General features: G+C 41.0%; 1 protein-coding gene across 3 annotated transcripts in view; it reads right to left on the bottom strand.

The window, feature by feature from the left end:
• Window positions 1–16,994, bottom strand: part of LOC137524987 (bile salt export pump-like) — a 146,969-nt gene that overhangs the window by 18,381 nt on the left and 111,594 nt on the right. For all 3 annotated transcript variants that reach the window (XM_068245590.1, XM_068245589.1, XM_068245591.1), the window contains 7 exons: window positions 16,734–16,904; window positions 12,744–12,945; window positions 11,926–12,007; window positions 10,586–10,718; window positions 7,056–7,223; window positions 2,110–2,214; window positions 1,857–2,018 (listed from right to left, as the gene is read on the bottom strand). In XM_068245590.1, coding sequence (XP_068101691.1) covers window positions 1,857–2,018; window positions 2,110–2,214; window positions 7,056–7,223; window positions 10,586–10,718; window positions 11,926–12,007; window positions 12,744–12,945; window positions 16,734–16,904 — 1,023 coding nt within the window. The remainder of the gene's footprint in view (window positions 1–1,856; window positions 2,019–2,109; window positions 2,215–7,055; window positions 7,224–10,585; window positions 10,719–11,925; window positions 12,008–12,743; window positions 12,946–16,733; window positions 16,905–16,994) is intronic.

The following is a 16,994-nucleotide window of genomic DNA, read 5'->3' as shown; positions in this document are numbered from 1 at the left end:
GATATTGTGGTGACCCCCCCTGCAACCTAGACACACACACACACCCACACCCACAGTGTGATGTCAGGACCATAGTCCTGACAGTTTCCTGTCTGTGAACCTCATTGCATTGTGGGAAATAACAGCTGTTTATGGCTGGGTCCAACTGCCAAAAAAGCAAGCAGCTTCTCCTTCCACTGACATCACCTTCCAGCAGTAAAATGTCACCATGTGGTAAATGCCAGAATGTAAATAAGGGAAAGGAAAGATTTTACAATTGGAAAACACTGATTAAATAACTTATATATAATTATTGTAAAAAAAATAAGCACTTTTTTATTACATTATTTTCACCGGAGTGCCTCTTTATATGCAATCACTCCAAAATCGCTTTCCTGTACAGAAAAATTACAGGAAAATCCATTTGCAGAACGCAACTAATTTTGCTAACGTTTTGTGATTCCCTGTGTGAATGGGGACATCAATAAAAGCCAAAAAATTATTTATTTTTCTACACACACTTGTGATTGCTGTTTGCTTTTACGTATAACGTGGAGATTTGCTTATCTGTTCTGTGACGCAACCCTTTTTGCATGGGAAAAGTAATCCTGTATTTTTAACAACCCAGGCTGCTTTCTAATAGAGATTACGCTAGGTATTAATTTACGCTTTATGTAAATGATATAAGCACAGCGAACAATTATTCCAAATGTCACCACAGTAATGTTCCTGAAGAGGTGGATCTGGAAGGGCTGTTACTACAGAAGGTCTGCTGCTGAAATGTATCACTCATTATTTGCCAGACAGGGAGGGAAAGGAATACTGAGCCTGTGAAACAGGCTCTGTAAAATTACAGCCCAATTATCCCTCAATGCTGTTTTTTCAGTGTATGTTTTTTTTTATTTATTTTTGCAGTGATTGGCAGTGGGGGGGGGGGGGGGGGGGAGGGGCAGTAAAGGTTGGGCCATGGGGGGAAGAGGTTGTTTAAGGATAGGTGGGGGGGGGGGGGTGCTGGTCAGTAAGGGTGTCTGTGCAGGGTGGGAGGGAGTAGGTGTCAGGAAGGGTATCTCAGCAGGAAAAGGGGGTGTCGTGGTTGGGGTTAGGCGTCAGTAAGGGTGTCTGTGTGTGCAGGGGGTGGTTAGGGTTAGGTGTCAGAAAGGTGTCTGTACGGGGGACGCTTCGGGATAGGTGTCAGGAAGGTGTCTGTACAGGGGGGGGGGGCTTAGGGTTAGGTGTCAGGAAGGTGTATGTATGGGGGGAGGGGCTTAGGGTTAGGTGTCAGAAAGGATGTCTGTGTGGGAAGTGGAGTGGGGTGGTTAGAGTTAGACCTTAGTAAGGGTGTCTGTGTGTGTAAGGTGGTGATTAGGGTTAGGTGTCAGAAAGGGTGTCTGTGCGCGGGGGGGGGGGGGGATAGTTAGGGTTAGGCAGCAGGGGGGAGTAATCTGTGTGTGGGTAGAGTTAGGTCTAGCTATAGTAAAATATCGGTATTTGATACCGATGTTTTACTATCCTTCTTTACACAATATGGTAGAATATCAGTAGATTTACCAATATTCTACTATCGGCTTTCCTGGCGCCCTTTTATTACTTACGCCTCTTAGGGTACCATATATACACTCACAAATATTACTTGTGAATTTCAGTAATAATGGGTGTTTTTGTTTCTAAATGTTATGTAAGAATCTAATTAATATTTTACTGAATATACTGTACATTTACTGCTTTCACTGACATTGGTCTCTGCTGAGCCCTTGCTTTTCATTCCTAGTCCTACACTGACACCCCTGTATGTGGTGATAAAACATTATGGACGTTTCCAGGCTTATTTCCGCTCCAACCAACTGTTCAACTGTTTAGCAAGACTGCAGGCTTCCTACCCCTTGCACTTGAGATGCATCCGTTGCCAGTCTTGTTGTCAGAGCTCCAGGACTGTTTCGAGAGTCATCAAACCATCCAATTTCCTGGCCCAGCATGGCTTGGAAGCCGATCTTACGCAGCCTTCTGGTGAGCAGCTCTCCTGACTTGGCAAACGTGTAGCCCTGGAGAAGGACACAGTAACAGGAAATCAAAGCTAAAGAACGCTCAGAGCTCTGCTATACTGAGCTAATGCCAAAAGTAAATAATAATTACCTGTAAGAACTGCGTCAATAAAGATACACATCCGATAAGTACAAAGAGCACACAAATGCCATCAATCTGTTTCCTTTGTTCCTCCTCATCTGGCAGTGAGAATGTCTGAAAGATAATACATATGTATATAAAGCCTCATCTACACGATACAATTTTCTGTGTGATTCGATCGGATCAAATTAGATTGATCGATTAAATCCGACATGATTCATTCGGTAGGGTGATCAATTTGCCATTGTTTTGCAATGACATTTGACCACACTATCGAATCAAATCGAATTGAATCCCGATCGGACATGTCAGATTTAATGGATCAATCGAATTCGATCCGATCAAATCGCACAAAAAATTGTATCATGTAGATGGGGCTTAGCTAGAGAAAAGGTTGGCTTACTTCATACATGTACTGTAAAATGATGAACAGAAATGTGCCTTCTTAAAGTGAATGGGAACCGCATTTAAAAAAATGAGACAGATACTTACTCAAGGAGAGGGAAGGCTCTGGGTCCTATAGAGCCTTCCGGCTCCTCTACTGGTTCCTTCGTTCCGGTGCTGGCTCGCCCGGTAGCAGTATTTGACTAAATTAGTCAAATACTGCTTTACCCGGCCGAAGGAGGCTTCAGAAGTCTTCAGGGAGCCCAAGTACTCCTGAAGAAGGGCGGCCCTGTACTGCACCTACGTAAGCACGCTCTCTTGCACGCTCACGCCTGTGCAGTATGGAGCCACACGTCTTCGGGAGGACACGGCTCCCGAAGACTGCCAAATACCCTTTTGGCTGGGGATTGAAATGGGGGGGAGCCAGCACAGAATAGAGGGCACCGAGAGAGGAGACAGAAGGCTCTATACAACCCAGAGCCCTCCCTCTCCTTAGGTAAGTATTTGCTTCATTTTTTAAAAAAAAAATGCGGTTCCCATTAACTTTAAAACAGAAGGTATTTGTAATTATTCAGGTTGGAGTGAGCCTTTGAGGTGCCCCACAATGCATCACTGCTGAATATACAAATTATCTCTTTGTTGTTCCTGATAGCTAAACACACCTCCAGATTTGCTGGGACGCAATGCAATGATGTGTCAGATTGTTAATATTACAAAGCCACACTAATCCAACATGCATACAGACTGTTTCGGATTGGTTGATCCTCATCAGTGCATGGTATGGATCAATGTGGCTCTATGGGGTAGGACTTGAAACACCCAGAGTTACAGATTACCCAGCAAGCTCATGGTGAACCAGAACTCTTAGTAGTGTGTAAGGAGCTGAAAGAGACTAAAAAAGCCTCCTTACTAAAAGTCCTACCCCTCCTTGGCATGTGTAAGCACCTTACACATTCTTAGGAGTTTTGGTTCACCATGAGCTTGAAGGGCAATCTGTAATTCTGTAAAATGATACATATAGGTAAGAACACACCAAAACTAGCATGTTTCACAACCAAGGGCCATGTTTCACAGGCAACTAAATCTCAGCAACTGGTTCCTCATCATAGCCACTAGCACTAACAACTGATCGCGGAAACCAGTAGCTTTAAGGGACATCTGAAGTGAGAAGAATATGGAGGCTGACATATTTATTTCCTTTTAAAGTGAACCTCCGGACTAAAAATCTACTCAGCAGTACTGAAAAGGCTTGGTGTTTCTTTTTCTTACTAAAGCATCATTTTTAGCTGCATTTAGCTGCATTTTTAGCTAAGCTCCACTCATCAAAGAAAACTGCCTGGGCTTTTTTTCCCTGCTGCTGTGCAAAGTAGGATTGGATTTCCTATGTTGTTATTCACGTTGCCTAGCAACTGGGAGAGGTGATCAGCGCACAGGGCAGTTGGAACTGTGTCTCATGCTCCCTGTCACCTCCTTTCAACCAAAAAGATGACTGCCCTCATGAAATCAAACATTTGCCTGTTCTTTTAAAACAGGGTGGGTAAGAGATTATATTACCTATCTATTTTAATTAACATAACTAATGTAACTTAATGACAGTATGTTTGATTAGGCTGAAGTTCCCCTTTAAACAATACCAGTTGCCTGGCAGCTGTGCTGGTCTATTTGGTTGCACTAGAGTGTAAATCACACCAGAAACAAACATGTGGCTAATCTTGTTGGATCAGACAATAATGTCAGAAACACCTGAACTGCTGCATGCTTGTTCAGGGTCTATGGCTAAACGTATTAGAGGCAGAGGGTCAGCAGGATAGCCAGGCAACTAGTATTGCTGAGAAGGAAATAAATATGGCAGCCTCCATATCCCTCTTGTCAGGGGTGAGCCTTGGGTGCCTGGCACCTGGGTGCAAGATTTTCTCTGGCGCCTATGGGAGTGGTTAAATTAACCACGCCCAACCACATAACCACAACCATGTCCTGCCATGTTACTGACAAATACCTAAACATTTACTGACAAAATTTCCCCACTAAATGCACATAAGAGACAGCGTTTCACCAGTAAATGCACGTAATGACAGACAGCTTTTCACCAGTAAATGCACATAAGAGACAGCTTTTCACCAGTGAATGCACATAAGAGACAGCTTTTCACCAGTAAATGCACATAAGAGACCGTTTTTCACCAGTAAATGCACATAACAAGAGACAGCTTTTCACCAGTAAATGCACATAACAAGAGTAAATGCACATAACAAGAAACTGCTTTTCACCAGTAAATGCACATAATGACAAACAGCCAGTGTCCCCAGTATATGGAGCCAGGGGGTATATGTGCCCACTATATGGAGCCAGGGGGTATATGTGCCCAGTATATGGAGCCAGGGGGTATATGTGCCCAGTATATGGAGCCAGGGGGTATATGTGCCCAGTATATGGAGCCAGGGGGTATATGTGCCCAGTATATGGAGCCAGGGGGTATATGTGCCCAGTATATGGAGCCAGGGGGTATATGTGCCCAGTATATGGAGCCAGGGGGTATATGTGCCCAGTATATGGAGCCAGGGGGTATATGAGCCCAGTATATGGAGCCAGGGGGTATATGTGCCCAGTAGATGTAGCCAGGGGGTATATGTGCCCAGTAGATGTAGCCAGGGGGTATATGTGCCCAGTAGATGTAGCCAGGGGGTATATGTGCCCAGTAGATGTAGCCAGGGGGTATATGTGCCCAGTAGATGTAGCCAGGGGGTATATGTGCCCAGTAGATGTAGCCAGGGGGTATATGTGCCCAGTAGATGTAGCCAGGGGGTATATGTGCCCAGTAGATGTAGCCAGGGGGTATATGTGCCCAGTAGATGTAGCCAGGGGGTATATGTGCTCAGAAGATGTAGTGACAGGGACCCCCTTTAGTGAGTGACAGGGACCCCCTTTAGTGAGTGAGTGAGTGAGTGACAGTCTCCCCCCCCCTCCCTAGCCGCCGCCGCCGCCGCCCTCACCTTGCAGCAGCGTCAGGCCTCGATCAGCGGGCGACCCAACCAGTAAGAGGGCGCCAGATGCACCCGCTCTATATGCGGAAGTGATGTCACTTCCGCATATCAGTGCGGCGTGCTAGGTCCTAGCGCCCGCACTACTGGTCGCCGCCTGATCGAGGTCTGACGCGGCGCCAGTGCACCTGCTGCGGGAGGGAGAGAGGCAGAGCGGCGGCCACAGGGGGAGAGCGACGCCGGACGGCGCCTCTCAGAGGCAGGCGCCTGGGTGCCTTGCACCCGCCCAGGCTCGGCCCTGCCTATTGTTACAGTTGTCCTTTAATTAACAATTCATTGCAGTGAACAGGAGCAATAAGATGAGACTGCACCTTATAAAAAAAGAACTCAGAGACAACAGGAACCCAAATGGTGTAATATAATAATAAATAAAAGAAGACTAGTGTGAAAGTCAGAACATTACTCACAATAATAACAAAGAAAGGTTGCTTATTAGAGCAACGGCCATTATGCTAGGTACACACTATGAGATTTTCTGGCCGATTTACTGTCAGATCGATTATTTCCAACATGTCTGATCTGCTTTCCGATCGATTTCTGAGCTTTTTCTGCTAGATTTCTGTTCACTTCAATAGGAAATACATCGGAAAATTCTCGGAAATCGATCGGAAAGCAGATCAGACATGTTGGAAATAATCGATCTGACAGTAAATCGGCCAGAAAATCTCATAGTGTGTACCTAGCATTAGGCCCGTGGAGAAACCACCCAGGTGTCCCGGATACTCCTTCTGGTTGTCACTCCCTTTAGAAAAAACATTTATTGGCCAACAGCCTGATAAAAAGTATTAGGGCCGAAAACAGATTCCCTCCAATGAGGAACGGTAAATTACAATGGGGAAAGAGGCACCGAAAAAATGCTTGAAACAAAAATAATAAGACAACAAGTGGATTACCTCAACGATTATTTACACTATACGTAATTGCAAAAAGAAGTTTATTTACACCATGGCTTAGTTTAGACAATGTGCTAGTCTGTTCACCACAGCTGCACTGTCTGAGGAATTCTAGTCTGAGGCATCAGGGAATGTGAGCAAAATGTTGTTGTATGACCATACAGTATTTCTGTGTGATAAACTTTTTGAATTTCTATTTACTTGTTGCTATATTCTACAGTAGAGGTAAGCCAACCGACGCTTCTCCTTTTTAAACTGTTTTTAATTACTTTATTACTTTTGGGCACCTCCACCTTCTAGTTATTACTATTTTACACCTCTGTTGGGAGATTGCATTGTAGTTAAGTCCCCTTTGGGGGCTGACCTAATCAACAGAAGATCGACCAATGGAGATCCAATCCTAACAAGACCAAACTGAGGAGGGAAATCCAAGCCATGTTGGTGGTTACATTTGTTGCAACCAGAAACATGTGAGTAATCTCTACAAATCATTTGATACTTTGACATATTACACTAGTGGGTCCTGGTATTTGTCCCCTTCAAATGTTGACTTCACAGCTAAACAAAATGTAGATCATCCACCATTCAGTGTGACACATTAGAAAGAAGACAAGCACTGCATATGAAGGAGAGAACTTACCCCGAGAATCTGACTGAAAAGCAAGGCATATAGAGGATTGACCGCACCATTGACCGCAGCTCCCACTGAGCCAAATAACATGTAAGGCCATTCCGGGGCATTGTATTTCAGGATTCTGGCCACAGGAGCCGGCTCTATACTTTCATCCTCCTCAACTTCAATTACCGGCTGAAATAAAGCAGATGTTTTCAATTTTTTAATCAAAGTAAAGGCTTGTTTATTAATTCAAACACATTGCATAATCCTAACCTAACCCTAACATTTGTATAGCGCTTTTCTCCTGTTGGACTGAAAGCGCTCAAGAGCTGCAGCCACTAGGGGCGCACTCAAGAGGCCACCCTGCAGTGTAAGGGAGTCTTGCCTTGAACTCCTTACTGAATTATTCAGTAAGGAGTTCAAGGCAAGACTCTCTAACACTGCCGTTGGGCCTCTTGAGTGGCCCCTAGTGGCTGCAGCTCTTGAGTGCTTTGAGTACTGACTCTAGCCAGGTTTCAAACCCTGGCTTCCCATGTCAAACGCAGAGCCCTTAACCAGTACACCAGCCACAACAACACAGATGTATTAAATTTTAGAGGCATTGTTGCCCTAAAGGAGAACTTCATGACATTTTCATGAATTACCAATAATCAATGAATAGGAACATTTGTTATTTTATACCTAGTATAATTGTGTTCTCCATGTTTGTCAACATTGATCATCAAATGTAGAAGTTGTCTGACTAGAGAAATGCATTACTTGATTAACAGCTCAAAAGGAGATATTGTTAAAACGGATCCGAGCTGAAAAACGAACTATAACAAGTAACTTGTCTATATATCTTATCTAAAGTTTAGATAGTTTACACAGCAAATCTGTCTGCATACAGCTTCAACATTTAATATGGTTTATTCCTGTGATACAATGAGAGCTGCCATGTTATGTTTGTCATCATTACACAGGTAATCTGCAACTGCATCTCCACCCCTTAGACTGTGAAAAATGCACTCCCCCCTCCCCTCTGCCTCTGAAATCTCTGGCTAGTAATCTCCCCTCTGCCTCTGAAATCTCTGGCTAGTAACCTTCTCCTTCTCCTCCACCCAGACTGAGCTCCCATAAGCCCTTGCTACATGGGTCTGAGCACCTTGGCTTTTTGGAGAAGCTGTGGTCGAGGCTTGTTTCATTTATAGGGAATTAGAGTATTAAAACAAAACAAAAAAAGTATTTGGCTTGAGGAATGCCCTATAAACTATATGTAAGGAACAAAATTATGCAATGTATAAAAGTTCATTTCGGATGAACTTTAATCGACTAGGGACAGGTGCTAAAAACTAAATTTTACACAGGTTAAAGGTTAATTCAATGGTCAAATGAATGCTTGTGATGGCTGTGTGAATTCTTACGCACCTGGAACTTTAAAGGGAACCTGAAGCGAGAACTATTTGGCAGAAGTAGTGTCTGAATCACACCACAAACAAGCGTGCAGCTAATCTTGTCAGATCTGACAATAATGTCAGAAACACCTGAAACACTTGCTCTACTGCATGCTTGTGTCCTTTTAAATAATCTGACTAAACATTAAGAGGATTAGAATAGTATTCCCTAGCAGTTCCCACAATCACTCAAAAATAAAGGTACATGGACATAAAAAAGGTCTTGAAAAATAACAAACACTCCCCCTCCTTCCCAAATAAAAAGAACAAAATCTTTATGTTTCCTGCCAAAATCATTGGCTACTTCTGTGTCCCACCTGCTGAAAGTCTTAGTTGTTTCTTAAAAACCTGATTAAAGATCCTCTATATCAACTGTCAAAATACTGAAAAGGGAGCCTTGGCAAAAGCATCATTATATCTGCTACCAAAGATCCAGATTGGTCCTTTCATCTGGACCAGTGAGAACCCTTCTTGAGGAGGTTTTGATCAGACCAGTAGACCAATGTGAATCCCCTACTATTGGACTCATACTCTACAAAACCCTGAGGGTGGCAGATATCTGGGAACTTCCTTCTGTTAGCGGGCTTCAAGATCCCACCACAAGTTATCCGCTGAGATCGTAATTGTAACAGGTGTAGTGGTAGTTAGCTAGTAGCTACCCCATATTCTCCTAGGCAAAGGAAGAGGGGACATGTCTCTTGCCCTTCACATGCAGAAGGGTGCTTTGCATGGGTTGGGAAAGAGTTCTGTGTCCACCACTTGTCTACAATCCCAAACAATGCTTTCCTGCATCCTAAAATGCTACGCCCAACCACCAATTATGATTAGAATTGTTATTTAATCATTTCACATCTAGACCTTGTTTCCTCCTAATGGACCTGAGCAGTTTTGACATTTTAGCTATGTCCCTGTTTAATCAGCTATAACGGTATCCCTACTTATTACACCTAAATGAAATATACTGTATATATCATTTTTTTCAAGACAAACTAGACTTTCATTGTATGTAATTTTTCCCTAGAATAATTTTGTTTTCTATGCATTTTAATGGGAAAAATAGGAAAAAAACAAATTATTTCTTAGTTTTACCAATTTCAGCTCAAAGATAAAAAGCGCTACTGTAGATAACAACTACAAATTTTGTTTGGCTGTTTCTACCATCTATCGCAAAACTTTGTGATAACAAAACTTTATGAAACTTTATTTGATTCTAAAATAATGCTACAGTGTGTATTTATTTTTCACAATGTACTGAGAAAATAAAAGTATTTTTAATGGTAAAAATCAATCTTATTGACTCAGGGAACGTATATTCCTTTTCACCAATCAGTGCTGAAGCAGATAGTGCTGGAGGAGCGGCACAATTGTGCACAGCTGTGCTTCAGCTACAATACGTATATCTGCATCCCTGTGGCTTAGATGAAGTCACAAAGGACTTAGATATACTGTAGCTGAGGCTAAAGTAATGTCAGAGATGTGTGGCACAGAGGCAGGGCATAACAAAGGAAAGCATGAGTGCAGAAGCAAAAGACTTGGCAGCCTTCTCTAGATTTGTTTTAAACATTTGCTATAATAGTTTTTGATGCAAGTTGCATATTCCTTTAAGAAGTTGATATATAATTCATAAGTGTATTCGTGATAAGGCTTGTTGATATGCTTTATGATTAGCAATGTGGAAAAATCGTGTTTCACTGACAGTATCTTCATGTTGTAAATACATAAGATGTATGTGAACTGTATTTCTACTTTATTATATTGATTCAAATAAACACCCTTTTTGGGGGAAAAAAAAGAAGCAAAAGACTTAACTGTGAAATGCCGACTTCCAGCCAAGTATTGCTGAACTTCAACTAATAGCTTTGACTCCATAAACTAATGGGAAGGCTCTGGGAGGCTAGTTGGGAGCCTCCTTTTTGGTTACAGAGAGGCATCCTCTGGAATACTGTCAGTATACAACTCACAGTGATGAGAATGTCAATTAACACACTGATGAGCCACATGTTCAAAGTTCTTGGACAATTTGAGAGTTCCTAAACCTCCAGTGGGTTGTAAAATTAATTGCACAAATATGGAGTACACAACCTGTTCCTCTCCTTGCCTAGTTTTTGTCTCCAGTCTCACCTTTTTAGCTTTCCTGGCCTCCTCGTATTGGGCCATGTTTTGCAGAGCTTCAGATGTATCAGTTATTGACAGAAACGGGGTATCAGGGACAATGTTGGACAGCTGAGACCTGGAGCGTTGGCGAATAGAAGCACTGGAGGAAGGAAATAATCAGAAATAAAAGTCACAATTAGATAATGCAATTATTTATTATCCTTTTATGGACAGCTACCATTTATACATTTATAACACTATACATAGATATTCGGTACATATATCCATCTTTGCAACAAAAAAAAATAAATAGATAAAAAGGTAAAACAAACTTATTTTGAAAAATGTCTTGCTTGGTGGGAACTTTAAAAGTACTTTATTGATAAGGTTTGAAAATATCTTCTTGGAGAAAACTCAGGAGAAGATATTAATAGTATATGTGTATGGATATGTTGGAGATGTCTTAGGGAATTAGGCTAAATATTTTGACGCCGGTGTATGAATGGAAAGGGGGGGGGGGGAGTGACTTTTGAAAACAATGAGTTCAGGTACATCTAAAGGAGTTAATCAGTGTTGCTTGGGAATTTTCACATTGACAATTCTATTTTTAATTTCGAGAAAATGTTTGCAAAAATACATTGTATTTTCACAAAATGGTCAATAGAAACAAATTTGAAAAAAAAATTGTTATTTTTACTTTGAAAATTTGCAAAAAGCACAAAAACTTTTATTTATAGTGCCGCAATTCACAAAAAATACGACAATATCACAAACTTATTGCAAAAAATTTTTTTATGGCATTTTTGCTCGAAAGGATTTTAACATTTTTTTTGCGACAGTTAATCTGAAAAGAATACCGGCATTTTTGCTCATCAAATCATTATTCTATTTATTTTTAAAAAAAATGCATATTAATACAATTATCTTCCTTTTACCAATTGAGTTTTCTTAACTATCTTTATATACTATTTAGGGTAACTGTTAAAATGTCACCTATAAAGGAATTATTCCAATTTAACAAGAACGTTTTTTTAAGCTTTATGAACTGACGTTGTGTGACGTATGTATAGATTACATTGAGTAAACTGCTATAATGTGTAATTGTACCTATCTTAGGTGACCTTTCAGCCTATACTGCTCTTAACTCAAATCTGCCTTTTCCTAGAAATTATTACAAGGTATTGGGTGTCACACATTACATCAGTGTCACAAGAGCTTAAGTATATATTTATAATTATTTACAGATGTATAGAGGGTATTCATGAGCAGAGCGTATTATCACAGTAGGGCATGTATGTCTTTTGCACTGCTGTTTGTTGTTGGAACACACTATGAACTTTACTGAGCCACTATGCTGCTAAGCCTACCGCAGACTTGCTTGATAACTGCCTCTCTTCAGGGGCTGAAGTGCCTCCAATTTGGGCTCTTCAAATTCTTTATTTTCTGTGTCTAAGAAAAAAATAAGCAAGAATTATAAGCCATTTGTTGCATATATTAATATTAAATTGATAATGAAAATATAATTTCACCTAACACAGTGTGAAGGCATCATTCCCAATTTTTACTAAGAGATTTTGACAGATGTATACTATTGCCATCCTTGTCCTAAAATGAATTCTGTTTGCCTGACGGTCATGTTGATCTACTGCCTGTAGGCCACAGTGGGTCATACAACAAAGATACCATATGGGTACACCCCTAGGCTAATGAGTAACAGTCTGACTGAGGTTATTTTTATAACTTAATCCACTTTGGTATCTATGAGATGCTTGGTTTTCTCCAGGTGTTTAGTTTTCATATAAACATGCACCTCTTGTGTTTTTTTTAGGACCATACCACTGAAGTTTACCTTAGGGCTGTGCTCTTCCCCTGATGAAGTGAAAGCTTATTCACGAAACATGTTGCGTCTCAAATGCTCAGCTTTCCAATATACTTTATTGGAGGCTGGCAAATTGTTTATATACCTGCAATGGTGGTTTAGTACTCAATGGATTTGGATGGATCTATTTAATATTGTTTGGTAGTACTTATAAAATACAGTGCGCTTATGGACACAATTTTGTTTTAGATTTATGTGTTGTATTACATATGTCATGGAATAAAACGAATGATGTTATGGAAAATAACAAATTATCTATGTTTCCGTTTAATGCCAAGCATATTTTAATTTCATATTAGGACCTACCTTGTTTTTCCATCGCAGTCAGGGCTTTGTCACCTTGGCTTTGTAATGTCACCAACATAAAGTAAACCCCTTTCCTTTCAAGCAGCTCATCATGTGTTCCTCTCTCTACAGCTCGTCCGCGTTCAAAGCCAATTATGACGTCAGCATTTTTGATAGTGGACAAACGATGTGCGATAGAAATCGTGGTGCGACCAAATCGAACCTAAAACACAATTTTTCCAATAAACCACCTGTGCATTCCAACATACAATATGCAAAAGAAGAATACCACTTTAAATTCTTCCCTGTGTGTGTGGCTGTTAGACTCATAGAGACCCCATAAATAGGAGTAGGTACTGCAGCAGCGGTGCCAGTTTAATTTGGCACCAGGTGATGCTAATAGTTAAAATATTGGTAATGTAATGTTACTGATATTTTACTATAGACTTAGCTGGCCCCCTTTTCTTATACTAACCCAGTCTAGTAGTGCCTAACGCTTACCACCCCTCCTAAAGCCTAACACTAACCTGCCTCCTTATGTCTGATACTGACCTCCCCTGCTAATGTCTTACATTAACCATTACTAATAATTCTTAGTAAAGCCTAAACCTGATCTCCCTTTCTAATGTTTAACACTAACTTCCCCTACTAATACCTAACAATAACCCCCTCTCCTAATGCCTAACACTTACCCTCCCCTACTAATGCCTAACACTAGCCTTCCCATCTAATGCCTAACACTAACCCTGTGGTGCTCAAATGACTAAATTACAAATTGATGTGGTAGACGATTGGCTATTGTAAGTACTATCTGATTGGCTACTTATAGCCGATCTGCTAGTCTAACTTTAACCTATGCAGTAGCCAATTGCGTACTACTGTAGCTGACTACAAGCTAGTATCGGGTGGCAGTGCATCCTACGCCCAACTCACCACTTCAGTTCCAGAGTACCCATATTTTGTATTGGCAACTGTTAGATGCCTGCTGGACATGAAATGATCTGATCTGATAAACAGTAACTTCACAACTATTAATGCATTAAAGAGAACCCGAGGAGGGTTCTAAGAATGCTAACAGCACACAGAGGCTGGGTCTGCATGTACTGTGTGTCCCTAGCACGGCTGGGTGATTTATGGGGGCATAGCAGAGCGCAGGGGGGCTTAGAGGGGATCGGTATAGCAACAGAGGCTGGGCAGTATATGCAGACCCAGCCTCTGTGTGCTGTTAGCATTCTTAGAACCCACCTCAGGTTCTCTTTAAGGTTCATAAACATCTACCAACTATCGGGCCAACTATCTGCCCCATACACTCGCTCAACAGCAGTCTTTTATGCAGCACAATTGTCAAAGAAGCTTTTGTTGTGAAGCAAGTTGAAACAACTAAAAAAAGTATTTTGCTATTGTTCAAAAAGCTGATAAGGCTGATAAGAAGTCAATCCAACTGTTGGATTGACTCCTTATCAGTCTTATTAGCTGTTTGAGCAATAGCAAAATACTTTTTTTTAGTTATTTCACGACAAAAGTTGTATGGGGCTTAACAGACAAGTTTGGTAGATAGTTGGACAGATAGTTGGTAGGTGTGTATGAACCTTTAGGAGTAAGCGCCTGTGTAGAAAATGTAGAAAAAAAAACACTATAAACATATTGGTGATAACTAGAACACATTTCTCCTTTATTACCATTCAAATATGGTAGTTGCCAGCCACACATACATTTTTTTAAAGAACTTATTATCAATGTATTTGCTTGACCTTATACCACCTTGGCCTAAAATAGGAAGGGCATAGAGGACATGTTTCTAATAGGTAACAAAGTTGTATTTGCACTGGGTTACTTGGATTAGATGTGAACGATCTACTAGAAAACAAGAACAAGAATGTTGAAAGGTCTACCTTGGGATTTGACATGGGCAGAACAAATAAGCCCCATCACAAATAATCTGAACTGCAATAACTAAACACTTGTGTCTCAATTAGCCTGAAAAAAAAGAATCTGTCTGTTATACTGCATAGCTTATGTCGATGTTCCTGTGATTGTACCAGCCCCAGGTTCATCTGAAAGACAAAAGGAGACCAGGAGGCTAATGCTGCAGAGTCGTGCAAGATTCAGGAAAGCAAATTGCCAAGGATGTATATACTCACAAAGGTGGGTTGCAAATCCTTGCAGGTGGGTTGCAAATCCCTGCAGGCGGGAAATTAACCATCCCCGCTCGGTTTCCCAGGTCTGTGACAGGAATTGGGTGGTCACACTCTGGAAGTTCTTTTGGACAACTAAAAAACTCTCACCTCTAAAAGGAGGTATGACAAGAAACATAAAACAGGGGTGGAGGCGCCCAATGCATAAACGATAGGCTAATAAGCTATTATTCTTATAAACAGAGAGGGAATCTTACCTCTCTTGAAGAATTTGGACCAGTTTATTGAAAAAAGGTCTTTTATTCAAGCACATAAAATTGACAACGTGTTTCGCAGGCACTTGCCCGCTTCCTCAGGTCAGTGAAAAAAAAACAGGTGCCTTAACTGCTATGGCTGTGTAGCAAGCATGAGCGCCTCTCTGTCAAAGACTATAAACTGGTCCAAATTCTTCAAGAGAGGTAAGATTCCCTTCCTGTTTATAAGAATAATAGCTTATTAGCCTATCTTTTATGCATTGGGCGCCTCTACCCCTGTTTTAAGTGTCTTGTTATACTGTATATTATTTTTTTAAACTATAACATTTTTATTGTTGTGCAAATAGAGAAAAGCAAACTGTGTAGTTCTACAAAAATGCAGAAGAACTTAGGGCCTGATGCAGTAAACTTCGGTAAAGTTTTACCCTTCACACGACACCTTTACTAGAGTGTATTGCATCAGGCCCAGGTTATGATTGAAAGTCAAATAATTTGAGCTTGATAATGACAACTTAGCTATCCAGTAATATACACACTATTGGATTCAAGTATATACAGTATAGCACTCCTATTAGCTAGTGACTTGGATTTGCTACAATGTAACAATATAAAAAATATAGGACATCATTGTAACATTTGTACATCTCATTATGACCCTTATTCAATTCACTTTTTTCCCAAAGTTTTCTCCTAGACCTAGGTGACATTTTCACACCTACAAAATAAACTGCATTTTTTGCCTTTTAATCCACCAGCTGCAGCAAGCAAGAAAATACTCAGAATAATCATTACTGTACTTTTCACTTACCTTTCGGTACTTTTTCAATTGCATAGTGATAAGAAAAGGATGATAGGATGATAGGAGAAAACTTTGGGGAAAAGGGAATTGAATAAGGGCCAATGGTCCATATGCAATTAACTTTTTCTTCTGAGTTTTCTCCAAAATAACTTTCCAGCACTATTCAACTTAAAAAGTACTGAAAAGTAGGTGTAAAAGTACTATAACAATTATTTTGAGTATTTTCTTGCTTTCTGATTGCTTAAAGGGGATTTTATTGACAAGTTTGAAAATATCGGCTAGTAGAAAACTTGGGTGCATAGTATATCGGTGCCGCTCGGTTCAGCGCGGGGAGAGTCGAATTACGTCTTTCACCACTGCCGCTAAACTCAGAGGCGGCGTTAAATACTATCCCCCCTCCGAGTTGTCGCAACTAGGAGGGAGATGTAATGCGGGGTCTGGCAGCCGCCAGAGCCCCAAATTACCGATACGCGCCCAGTGCAAACACAGACGCCCATAGCATTGCTGCTATGGGGCGCCCAGTTTCGGTGCTCGGCTCTCAGAGCCGCGTGACGAAATCAGCTGATTGGGAAAACTCAGGAGAAAAAGGTAATTGCATATGTTCCTATGATATACAGTTTGTAACTGCAACCATCCTCTGATAGTGCATGAACCACATAGCCTGCACCAGAAGAAGATATCAAGAAACACATGAGAAAAGAAATATAGAGAAGGAAAAGTAAAAGAAGAAGAAGCTCCAGGCACACCCCTATACTAAAGCAACTGAACAGTACATTCAGACTTTATAAGCTTCAAACATAATTTAATTTAAAAAAAAACTCACCTTATCTAATGCCTCTTGGACAGTAGCTTCACTCTCGTTATCCAGAGCAGATGTGGCCATGTCAAGCAGGAGGATTCTGGGATTTCTGACCAGAGCTCGGGCAATGGCAATCCTCTGCTTCTGTCCTCCACTCATCTGCCCACCTCCTTCTCCAACAAGGGTGTCAAATTGCTAAGAATGTAAATAAGAGCGTTCAAATAGAGACACACAACACCTGTTACCAGTTAGCTACGAATCAATAAAAAATTGTCAATTACAGTA

The sequence above is a fragment of the Hyperolius riggenbachi genome, chromosome 7, assembly GCF_040937935.1.
Source record: "Hyperolius riggenbachi isolate aHypRig1 chromosome 7, aHypRig1.pri, whole genome shotgun sequence".
NCBI classification, from domain to species: Eukaryota; Metazoa; Chordata; class Amphibia; order Anura; family Hyperoliidae; genus Hyperolius; species Hyperolius riggenbachi.
The sequence above is the reverse complement of the archived record's forward strand: the minus strand, read 5'-3'. Positions and strand labels throughout refer to the sequence as shown.